A 12,816-nucleotide genomic window follows, 5' to 3' on the forward strand; every position below is an offset into this window, starting at 1 on the left:
ATAGATTTCAGGGTTTTATATGAATCAAATATTAAGGTATTAGTAATCTATGCTCCATAATTAAGAGTGTTTGATAAATCTAAAACGTGTCATTCTCAGGGAGAATGCAGGGTGGATAGGAAGATGCAAGTAATATGTGATATTTTTAAAAGAAAAGTTACCTGATTTCAACAGGCTCAGCTTGTGAAACTTCAGTACTGACAATATGAGGATAGAATTCAGCAGGAAATTCCAACAACAGTCTATCTATAAGACAAAGGCGGCCCAGGAGTTCTTGCCAGTTGTTGGATTCAGTTTGGTTTCCAAGAATACAATTTAAGACATAATCAACACCACCAATACCAATGGAGCCTACAAAAAGGAAAGTAAAAATGAATGATTAAAAAATAATCACATTAAAATCTAGACCAAACCATGATTAAATGGTAGAAGGCCAAAAAAAAAAAAAAAAAAAAAAAAAAATACTCCGAATTCTACCAGTTTCAAGAGTTTATCTCTTAGATTAATTCATATTTCTAAACTTAGCAGAGTAAATTAATTAATAAAGTTTCAAAATCCTGGAAATTTGGAAGATGGCCGACTGGTAACAACCCTCAGCAGAGGCTCCTGACCGGAGGGAGAAAAACTGGATGGAATCGGACTCCATGAAGCCAAAGGTGGAGAGCTGAGCCAAGAAAGAAGTTTGGCAAGCTGTAACTCCAAAGAAGAGCATTCAAGAAAACAAATTACAGGTACAAAGCCTATCGACTAGAGGACAGGAGACCCATTGCAAGCTACCTGTGAGCGAGCGGAGAACAAAAAGACCTCTCGTTTTACCTTGCTGGAGAGAGCCGGAGCATTCTGGTAGGGTGCATAAATGCTAATTCTCGAAATCTCTTCATGTTGGGTGTTTCCCTACAGTTTCCCACCCAAAATATGTAGTGACCATCCTTATCTTTCTTTATCTTTGTTGGTTTAAAGCCAATTGTATCTGCTACTAAAATTGTAACTCCTGCTTATTTCTGGTTTCCATTTGCCTGTATTATAGAAGTCCATCCCTTCACCCTGAGTCTATTTTTATCCTTTAAGGTAAGATGAGATTCTTGTGTACAGCAGATACCTGGTCTGAGTTTATGTATCCAGTCAGCCAGCCTGTGCCTCTTTAGAGGACAATTTAAACCATTCACATTAATTGAGAGAATTGATAAGTCTGATTGTGTTTGGGGTATCAGGATATTCGGATGTCCAGTGGACATTTTTAATCCTTTCACACTGTGGAAGTTGGGTTTTGTTCAAAAACTTCTGGGTGAGTTTACTTTGGAGGTAGAGCATTGTGCTGGTCATTGTAGAGGATGAGTCTAAAAATATCGTGGTGAGCTGGTTTAGTTATGGCAAATTTCTTCAACATTTGTATGTCATTAAAGTATTTGATTTCTCTATCACAAATGAAACTCAGTTTAGCTGCATACAGGATCCTGGGCTGGAAGTTGTTTTGTTTTAGGGGATTGGAGGTTGATGACCATCCTCTTCTGGCTTAAAATGTTTTGCCTGAGAGATTTGCAGTCATTCTGATATTTCTCCCTTTGTAGGTGATGGTTTTCTTATGTCTGACTGCTTGCAGAAGTTCCTCTTTCGTCTTAACTTTGCCAAAGTTAATCACAATGTGTGTAGGAGATGCTTTATTTGGATTGAGTCTTGTTGGGGTTCTGAAACTGTCTACTATCTGAAGTTCTGTATCTCTTGGAATGCTTGGGAAATTCTCCTCTAAGATCTCTTGGAGTAAGGCACCTACCTTTAGGATCATCCTCTTCTCCTTCAGGAATTCCTATAAGACAAATGTTTTATCTTTTGGATTGATCCCACAACTCTTAGGGAATGATTAGTTTTTGCTGTCCATTTGTCTGCCTCTTTGAGCATTTGGGAACGTTCAAAAGCTTTGTCTTCAGTTTCAGAAATCCTTACTTCTGCCTGCTCAACTCTATTACTGAGGGATTCTACTGTATTTTGGAGCTCCTCAACTAACTTTTTGTTTCCTGCTACCCCTTTTCTCATTATGTCCATATCTTTCGTGACTTTGTCTTTGAATTCATTTTCTTTCTTTCTTTTTTTTTTTTTTGAAACAGAGTTTCATTATGTCACCTTCGGTAGAGTGCTGTAGCATCACACTCACAGCAACCTCTACCTCTTAGGCTTAAGCGATTCTCTTGCCTCAGCCTACCAAGCAGCTGGGACCAGAGGCACCCACCACAACACCTGGCTGTTTTAGTTGTCATTGTAGTTTGGCAGGCCCGGGCTGGATTCGAACCCTCCAGCTCTAGTGTATGTGGCTAGTGCCCTAGCCACTGAGCTACAGGCACCGAGCCAGAATTCATTAATTTCTTGAGACAATCTTTCGAATCCAATTTCTATCTTTTCTTCCATTCTATTTTTATCTTATTTGCCATCCATATTCTGAATTCAACTTCTGACATTGCTGCTATTTGTCTGTGCATGGCATCTGCAGTTATATCTCCTTATCATTTTGGGGGGAGGGGGGTTGATCTACTCTGATTATTCATGTTGCCAGAGTTCTTCTGTTGGGTCCGCACCATGTTTATTTTCCACTGTTTGGTTATTAGAACTGGTAGGGTGAGATTGGATTGGGGTTCCCAGGTAATAGAGATAGCCCCTTACCAAAGTACTAAGCTTTGTGGTTGTGGCTTATCTCCTACAACCTTATAAAGGCCCCCTTCAGAGTTTTGGCCGGAGACTCTGAGGATCTACTTGGTGAGATAGTGCAAGCCTACCTCTGTTTTGATATCAGCCAACCTCTATCCTATCCTAAGAAGCCACAGTATTAGGTTTAAATCTCGGGTGTGAAGAAATACATACAGCTGCGGCGCCAGCCCCCGCCCTTCAGTTCTTTTCCTCTTTTCTACAGAACTTTGAAGGTCAACCTCAGAATGTTCCCGAGTAGACAGCCCCAGACACGAGTTCCAATTAGATTGTCTCAGGCAGTGCAAACCCTGCTCAACAGAAAGGGATTCAAGGGTCTCCAACAGTACAATTGGAGCCAGGGATCCCCACCCGCCAGACTCTGTCCACACTGTTGTGCACTTCCGTGCTCACAGACCCAGCTGGAGCCAGGGGCCACGCCCCCACCCACCAGTCTCAGTCCACACACAACTGGCCTCTGCTTGCCAGACCAATTGGAGTCAGGGGACCACGCCCCCACCCACCAGTCTCAGTCCACACACAACTGTCCTCTGCTTGCCAGACCAATTGGAGTCAGGGGGCCACGCCCCCATCCACCAGTCTCAGTCCACACACAACTGGCCTCTGCTTGCCAGACCAACTGGAGTCAGGGGCCATGCTCCCACCCACCAGTCTCAGTCCACACACAACTGGCCTCTACTTGCCAGACCAATTGGAGTCGGGGGCCACGCCCCCACCCACCAGTCTCAGTCCACACACAACTGTCTTCTGCTTGCCAGACCAATTGGATCAGGGGCCACGCCCTCACCCACCAGTCTCAGTCCACACACAACTGGCCTCTGCTTGCCAGACCAATTGGAGTCAGGGGCCACGCCCTCACCCACCAGTCTCAGTCCACACACAACTGGCCTCTGCTTGCCAGACCAGTTGGAATCAGGGAACCACGCCCCAGCCTGCCAGTCTCCACTGCCTGGCAAGCCTCTGTTTGCAGGCTCTGTTGGAGTTAGGGCACCACACCCTGCCCACAGGTCTCAGTCTTCACCCAGTAAGCCTCTGCTCATACCCTCCCCACCCCCAGACGGGGGACCACACTCTTGCCCTCAGGTCTTGGTTCACACCCAGCAAGCCTCTGCTCTAGGGTTCTGTTGGAATCAGGGGAACACGCCCTTGCCCTCAAGTCTCAGTCCATGCCTATCAAGCCTCTGCTTGCAGGCCCAGCAGGAGCTGGGGACTAGCCCTGCCTGCCCAACTCAGTCCACACAGGGCAACCACTCTCTGGCTGTGGGTGCCATCATAACACGGTGGGGTCTCAGTGTGTGACACATCTTGTACCCTCAATGAATTTATGAATATTTCATAAATATTGTTTATTTATGAAACAATAAAAATCTCAAGAATGGAAAAAAAAGTATCCAGTGTACTCAGTATTACTAAGAATATCAATATACAATCACCTACACATTCATATGAATGGCAAAACATAACTACAGTCCAGAAAGTAGAAGGGGAGAGGAGAGCGAGGGGAGGGGAGGGGAAGGGGAACATGGGAGGAGGGAGGGCAATGGTACATTTCAAAACTATTAAGAAATGAGTATAATTGTGATGGATGTGTTACTTAGTTCAATGTAAGCATTTCACATTGTATATCAAAGCAGTACCCTGAACCCCATAAATGCATCAATGTACAAAGTTATGATTTAATAAAAAAAAAAAAAAAAAATCAAAATCCTGTAAGAATCTCTCCTCAGCCTCATTTAAGGAAAATGATAAAAACACACTATGTAAATTTTAAGTAGAAAGTTATTACCAGCTTTTAGTATTTCTCTTCCAACTGCCAACTCTCCTGCTTGGCCTTTGCACAACTCCAGCAGTGTTGATATGGACAGCTGACTGGTACGGCTGAAAAAGAAAGGAAAGCGACATCAACCCTGGCTCTCAGATAACATACACATCAATGTTTGAGGAGTAAAGCGATGTCTTATGAAAAAGTGGAGAAATAATGTTTTTAGGAGTGCTTACTTTTGTACCAATAAAATCGTATTAACAATGTCACTGTAGGGCGGTGCCTGTGGCTCAAGGAGTAGGGCGCCAGTCCCATATGCCGGAGGTGGCAGGTTCAAACCCAGGCCTGGCCAAAAGCCACAAAAAAAATAATAAAATAAAATAAAATAAAAAACATTATTAGGCCTAATTTCTCAAATTTAACTTACCTTCCATGTTAACCAACGCATCTTTAGTACTGCCTCTTAGACAGCAAGTACTGATTTAAATGTCAAACTAGATAAAAGACTTACCAGATTTTTTAAAATAAAAAGAACGAAGACCCTGACATTTTGATTTCTAAACTTTCACTAAGAATCTCTTAAAAACAATTATTTTCCATCCCTTATATTCTTTTATATAGCCAGAATGAGTTATAAATACCACAAAATTTCTTCACACTATTTTTTATGGTTTTAAATCATTTAGGAGACCAGGTAAACAACCTACTTTAGAATTTCAGAAAGTAAATAACAAATGCCATGAAAACAATGATGTTCTCAGAAAAATACCCAGTCTAATAGAGAAACATGATTTTTCTCATGTATTCTACAAATTATTTGTTAATTTACCAATGTTTGTCAGATACATAATGTTTTCTTCTCTAAGCAATAAGGAACCATCTAATACAACAGATCTCTGTAGAGAAAACAATGAAAAGAAAAGATAGACCTCATGAGATAAGAAACTACTCAAAGCTAGGTATGTCATTTTTGGAACCTACAAACTGAGTCATATGACTTGGGGAGGAAGGAAATCGGATTGAGGGCTCAGAATGTGTGCAACAGTGGGGAAGGGAAATTCAATGCTTCTTGCTAACCAAGATCTGCTAGGATGGAGAGAGACGGGCAATGCCAAACAACTGTTTATAGTAGGATGCTTATTGAATGATAAGGGATCCTTCCTCCTTTCTGGATGGGGAAAACAAAAAGAGAACCATTGGTCTTAAAGAAAAAAAGCATGGCTTGTGCTCATTTTTACTGTCACCATACTACCTTGTTTCTCTATCTTATATATTTCCCCTCCAGTTAGGGTTGTTATTCTTGTTAATTTTCAAGGATATGAAGGAATATATAAAATTAAAAAAATTAACGAACACTGTCGTAAATGGAGTGAAATATTACACTGACAATAATGAAATGGGTTTAGTATTTTTTTATCCTGATAATAAGGCATAAGCAGGTATAATAATCTCAATGGTTCTTATACTGTGTAACTCATTCTATAAAATGGGATTATACTTTATGGATATACACATCAGCTAATGTTCTTATTAAATGAACCTTGAATTCAGAATGCTATAATCAATCAAAAGACAATAATGTGGAGGTCTGTGAAGTTTATTACCTTGGCTTTTACTTGCCATTAGTTCTTTCCCCTGGTCCCTAAGAACTTTAAGTGCTACATTTTAATTCTGAATATCAGATTTAAAAAAACCATACACAAAGACTCACTTAATACATGTGTATCAAAGACACTAGGTGTGAGGCTTGGTGCTGGGCACTTTTAAGACAAGATGGTTTTGAGGTGGATCACCAATATGGCCTTACCTATTGGCATCTGCACACTTGACTAGGATGGTGTCTACAACTGGCCGGAGAAGTCTCTGAAGTTTGATTCTTTCTGCCAAACTGTGGCAAGGAGTATATACCAGCATGGCTCTCAATGTTTTCTGAGGAAAAAATAACTGAATGTCAGGTTAATTACATTTAAAAAGTATCAGAGACAATGGCCTATTTTGACACAATCTGAGCAACAAAATAAATAACAGAAATGGATTATAACCCACAGAATTAAATTGTAATACATGACTCTATGATAGAGACAAATAACTTAATAAACCAATAAATGGTGTAGAAAAAAATTCTCTGGACTCTTTCTGCCTGAATTAATTTCAAAAGCCTGAATTAATTTCAAAATGGAAAGTTAAAAAACTGATTTTTAAAAAGAAAATTAGAACAGGAGCCCAACCTGAAAGAGTTGGGGGGAAAGCTAAAATAAGTGGGGAAAGCTAAAATAAGTGGGACAACAAAATAAATGACAGCAGCACTGAATGTAACCCCCAGAATAAATGCCCATAAGAATATGAATTATTATGAATGCCCATAAGAATATACTGATGTAGGGAGGCGCCCATAGCTCAGTGGGTGGGGCCCTGGCCACATACATTGGGGCTGGCCAGCTAAACAACAATGACAACTGCAACAAAATATAGCCGAGCACTTTGGTGGGTGTAGTCTCAGCTACTTGGAAAGCTGAGGCAAGAGAATTGTCCAAGAGTTTGAAGTTGCTGTGAGCTGTAACGCCACAGAACTCTACTGAGGGGAGCATAGTGAGATTCTGTCTCAAAAAAAAAAAAAAAAAAAAAAAAAAATCCTTCCAGTGAAGTCTGTGGATTTTAATTGAAATAAAAATTAAAACAGATCAGGAAAGGACACGAGGTGAACAGTTCAATGAATTTTCATAAACCAAATGATTACACTTGTCTAACCAACACCCAAATCCAGAAATAAAGACTATACTGATGTAAATTAAAAACTGATAGGTATATAAATGAGGAGATACTTCTTCTTTACAGAAGAATTCCAATTAACTAATGTAGAAGAAATGAGGAAAATAGAGAATCAGTATTACAAATACCATTTTTAATGGCATAGTAATAACTGCCACAGGCAAGATTCTCTTACAAATGCTAAATTCAGTGAATAAAATTTTGAGGAGGAAAACAGATATTTGCATAATCTTAAAATATCTCTCTGAAGATGTTTATTAATAATAACTTTACAGCAGAGAAACTCAACACACATTGCCTTAACCAGCAGCACAACCGATTATAAGATGCATGGCCACATGGTGGCTGACACAATGCACTAAGAAGGGGCACTTCACCTCAGCAGCATTCTTGTGAAAAATGTACAGTCTTCAATCTAATCATGAGAAAACATCATGAACACCCAAACTGTGGGACAGCCTACAAAGCTGCTGGCCAGGATACTTCCAAAGTGTCTGGGTCAGGAAAGACAAGGAACTGAGGAACTGTCACATGACGATTAAACGCAACATGGGATCCTGGTCCTGAAAACTGGTGAAATCTGAATGAAGTGTGCTGTTTGGCTGTAAAGGACATTATTGGGATTCCTGGAGAGATGTGAATATGAACTTTATAGTACACAGTAGCAGGCTGCTGATGATAAGTGCTCTTGAGTGTGCTGATTGCACTTGTATAGAAGCATAATTCTGGGTCTTGGGAGACACATGTAGTATGTGAGGAGAAAGTGCCATGATGCTTGCAAATAACTTCCAAATAGCTCAGCAAAAAATTACATATGGGGAAAGGGAGAGAAAAAGGGAAAGGGAAAAGAGGGAGGGGAGGATGGTACAAGAAAAAGCAAGGGGAGCTTTGGGAGCAGGAGCCATTTCTGCCTCCAGAGACCTGGCACTCTAACTGCAGAGGAACCAGAACACAGTGTGTCCTTCACATGGTCCTGTCCTGTAAGAGCTCATAGGCTGGTTTGGAATTTGAGAAGAAACAACCAGAGAGTAAGGGGGTACATGGTATGTGCAAAAGGAGTAATATGGCAGAAGGTAGAAGCTGGGAAGATCAAGGAAGGATTTGCAGAAAAGGTACTGACCATAAAAGATGATACTGAACAGTCAAGTATGCCTGAAGGTCTGTGTTGGAAAATACTAAGAACAAATGGTAAAAAGTCAGTCTTTATTCTAGAATGCTGGTTCCTCTAGATGCTACATGAAAAAACAGGCCACAGTCAAGTTAATCTGCCAAACAATGCATCCTGCCCTCACAATGTATATATTATCTTATGAGGGTTTCTCTAAGGCAGTGGTTCTTAACCTTCCTAATGCTGTAACCTTTTAATACAGTTCCTGTGGGTCTTGACCCACAGGTTGAGAACAGCTGCTCTAAGGTTTTCAGTGAAAGATCAGCACATCATTCAAGTATTCCAGTTGGGACAATGAATTGTGAAGTCACTTACTTCTGACCCAAACCGATGTTCATAACCATCATACTATACCACCTCAAAAAGAAGATTCATTAAGCATATTTGTTAGAAGACAGATTAGAAAAAGATTGAGAGAGGAAAGCTTAGAGACTTAATGAGACAGAAAAAAAGACTAGGTAAGAATTATTCTAAAGTAATGGTTCAAAAATACAGAAGACTTTGAGCCCCACTGCTTGGAGACATTTCTGCCTGTCACGTGTACAGGCATAAGGGTGGGGTGGGTTTGATACCTTGATATAGGTATCTAAGGAATAGAAGCCAGGACACTGCTAATCATCCTACAGTACATGGGACCAAACTCTGGTGCCTCCTACTCCCCAATAAACATTTATCTGATCAACCTGTGTTGAGGTTGAGAAATGCTGTTCTAAGGAGATACATACTCAAAATAAAGAAAGTCAAATTAGTCTTCCAAGTTAAGTCCCACTCATTAAAGACAACTTCTAACAGGTTAGACTGGAAAAACAACTCACTGATCTGTATCGTAGAACTCTTCTCTTTGAAAAGGTTCCTGAATTTCCATACAACAATGTGAAATGTTTATTAAAAATAATTTCCCCTTAATATATGCTGAAATTAAAAAAAATCGAAGTATCTTTGATCACTTTGCCATTCCATTAAGCATTTTTAATTTGGTCACATAGAAGGGACCTGCTCAGGAAAATGTAAAAGATATGAAAGGCAAGACATGCTAATAAAACAGTCTTTAAACATTAAAGTCTTTATTTATTTATTTTTGTGGGTTTTGGCCAGGGCTGGGTTTGAACCTGCCACCTCCGGCATATGGGACCAGCGCCCTACCCCTTTGAGCCACAGGCGCCGCCCGACATTAAAGTCTTTAAAACATTAAAACAGAAAAGCAAGCAGTATATAGGAAAATCTGAATGGATTAAAACAGTAAAATTCTAATGAACAGATCAAATGAAAAACTGAAATTTCCCAAGATTATAAAATAAAAATAAAATTTGGTCCAAAATTCAATAAAGGAACTTTACTGTATCGTAAACATAGTATCTATAAACTAACAAAAAAACCCAAACCCACAATGATATGGTTATGAAATACAGCTACTTACTAAAGCAGCAACATACACTTTGTAGACAGGGTCAGCACAGACCATTGATAAAACGCTGCAGCACGCCTCCACCACGTCTCCTGAGACACTGGGCTGGGAAGACCCACTGGCAGCTCCAGTGGCCGGGCTGCTTCCACCGCTGCCCCCAGAATTTCCAGTGCTCTCCCCATTTGCCAACAGCAGGGCCCCACTAACATCATGGGAAAGACGCCTGAGGGCCATCTCTCTTACATTCCAGTTTCTAGAAAATAAGCAGCCAACGAGTTCCATTCCAAACACCTGTATCAAACAAACAGAATGGATCCCATGAGAAGAAAGAAAAACTAATGAACACACAGGATTTTGAGTTAGGCATGATTTTTGATTACTAAAGAAAAACTGGACTTTTTTTTTTTTTTTAAAGAGTCAGGGTATTGCTCTGTTGCTCAGGTGGGAGTGCAACGGCATCATCATAGCTCACAACAGCCTCAAACTCCTGGGCTCAGGTGATCCCACTGCTTCAGCCTCTGAGTAGCTGGAACGCAGGCACATGCCATCATGCCCAGATAATTTTTCCATTTTTCTGTAGATATAGGGGTCTCATTAACGTTGCCTTAGCTGGTCTTGAACTCATGACCCCAAGTAATCTTCTCGCCTAGGCCTCCCAATGTACTAAGATTATAGGTGTTGAGCCACCTCCGGGCATTTCTTAAATCTTCACCATACTATAAATATTTCAAAAATTTCAAATACGTCACGTTATTTAAAAATCATAAGGAAAAATTTTATATTTAAGTTTAACTGGTAATTAACAAAAGTCATTAACATTTATTAGTTGAAGTGAAATTAATAGTAAATTACATTAATTAAATATATTATATACACACATATATATTCATGTCTATGCTTGTAACCCCCATGCTTATCAAAAACTCCCCCTCAAACAAAAAAAATCTGTGAAGAAGCCTAACTTTATCTTCATATTAAGGTAGTGTACAGAGAAAAAACTTCAACGCGACTAAAAAAAATAAAAGCCAAATCAAGAAAGGGAATGAAGTGGAGGTTTCAGGAGGTATTGTGTACTTTTTTTACAGATGACAGCAATAAGCAAAAAAGCAGTTATCTGATTTTGTCTAGTTCAAAAGCATTTAAAAAAAACTAGACTAGACAAAACAGTCTATAGGCCTATAGGCCGATAAGGAACAGAGTTAAAAATCAAACAACTAAAGAAAAATGCTTGTGTTCAAATCAGCAAAAGATAATAATAGACCCAGAATTAATGTGTTATGCTATTGCCATCATCATTATCATGCACCCCAAAGCAAAAGTCCACAAAGAAAGAAAGAGACAAATAGTCTTCCCAGGCTGGGCCAATTAACCAAAAGTAAGCTTAATACCTAAGAGAATTCATATGAGAAAAATATCTAAATATTAGAGATGAATAAACAAACAATTTTTTGGGAAACAAACCATGGCATACTTATTTACATGTATTCTGTTACAAAGGGATAGTAAAGGAACAAGAATACAGTGAACTTTCAGCACTGTTAAGTAGCACACTGTGAGTTTTAACTGTCTTACATAACATTCTTAATAAAAAACTGGGATTATATACAGGGTGGCCATAAAGTCCATGCGCAATTTAAAATAGCGTGCAATTTTAGACTGCACACAAACTTTACGGACACCCTGTATGCTGTCCAGTTCAATCTAAAGCTTAAGCAAGACAAACCAGATCACTGCCTCAGAAAGTGGTCATTGAATAGCTACGAATCAACTTGAGGGCTCGAGAAGGAGCAGGAGAGGGGCTACGTTAAATATCACTAATGAAGTAGATAAAATAATTAAGATGTGTTTATTAATTCTACAGATTTTATTAGCTTCATAATGGGTCACTAACATGCTGAGAGAAGAGAATTTTCAAGCTGAGGAATGGTTATCTTTACAAAAGAAAGGTAATTATCGCGTATTTTTTCTTATTCATCCACTCAGCAATTAATAATGGTCCTTAATAATAAGCCATTAGCATATAGAAAATGAGTTAAAATGAGTTAAAATGGCAGTAAATAAGAAATACAATGGAAATTCTCGGCAGGAATGGGGCTTAAAAAGTGAGAAAAAGTGAGCATTGAAAGATTCTGCTTTTTATCCTTGGATACTCTTGTATGTCTGTTAATTCAAGAAGAGATGTTTCTAGATACAGGAAGTGAAACAACAAACAATTTCTGAAGATTAAGCTGTATAGTAAGCAGCATAGCATTAGTGCCAAAAGTAGAAGTAAAATTAAAATTTTCGGTGGAGTAGGAGCCATGACAGAGGCAAGTAAAAGTATTTTCTCAAATTATGAACAACTAGGGCAGCGGTTCTCAACCTGTGGATCGCAACCCCTTTTTAACAATGAAAATACACTGCGGCATTAAGAAGTTGAGAACCACTGAACTAGGGAAAAGGGGACAAATATGTTAATTGATCTATAAATGTTTCTTACAGAAGTGAACCCCTCACCTGAATCCATGGCTCAGCTAAATCTTTGTAAGCAGGAGGGATTTGCTGAGTTCCATAATGCATAAGGTTAAAGTTGCTCTCTTGATTCCTTCTTTGTGCTCCAGCCAAAGGCTGCTGCTGGATGGTCTGCTGCTGCGCAGCTCTCAAGGGAGAAGGGGAATCCACGGGGCTTGACAACTCATGGCTAAAGGAAAAATAAAAAAACTTGCTAAAAAAAGAACATTTTAACTTTTTTATTAAACACACATAAGCCATTAATTGAAATTTATTACCTATAGAAATCGTGGGATCTCCACTTAGACCTACAAAGGGGACATATTAAAGGTTCTCTATTTCTTCTACATTCCTCTGCCCCTAAAAAATAAAGAAAACAGATCATAAAAAATATAAATGCTTAACATTATTTATATGTCATAGTTCTTCACAGTAATTAGTATAGGATTTATATGAAAGGAAACTCAAAAACTAATCTGATAGAATACTTATCTGAAAGCAGGCAAATAGGTTAAATTATTCTGACGC

At 39.3% G+C, this 12,816-nt stretch overlaps 1 protein-coding gene across 4 annotated transcripts in view; it reads right to left on the minus strand.

Moving 5' to 3' along the window:
• The window catches only part of MAP3K1 (mitogen-activated protein kinase kinase kinase 1), an 82,820-nt gene that overhangs the window by 11,192 nt on the left and 58,812 nt on the right, over positions 1–12,816 (minus strand). For all 4 annotated transcript variants that reach the window (XM_053590322.1, XM_053590300.1, XM_053590314.1 and 1 more), the window contains exons 8-13: positions 12,567–12,648; positions 12,295–12,478; positions 9,811–10,089; positions 6,264–6,385; positions 4,481–4,572; positions 162–351 (exon numbers count right to left, since the gene is read on the minus strand). In XM_053590322.1, coding sequence (XP_053446297.1) covers positions 162–351; positions 4,481–4,572; positions 6,264–6,385; positions 9,811–10,089; positions 12,295–12,478; positions 12,567–12,648 — 949 coding nt within the window. The remainder of the gene's footprint in view (positions 1–161; positions 352–4,480; positions 4,573–6,263; positions 6,386–9,810; positions 10,090–12,294; positions 12,479–12,566; positions 12,649–12,816) is intronic.

The sequence above is a fragment of the Nycticebus coucang genome, chromosome 1, assembly GCF_027406575.1.
Source record: "Nycticebus coucang isolate mNycCou1 chromosome 1, mNycCou1.pri, whole genome shotgun sequence".
NCBI lineage: Eukaryota > Metazoa > Chordata > Mammalia > Primates > Lorisidae > Nycticebus > Nycticebus coucang.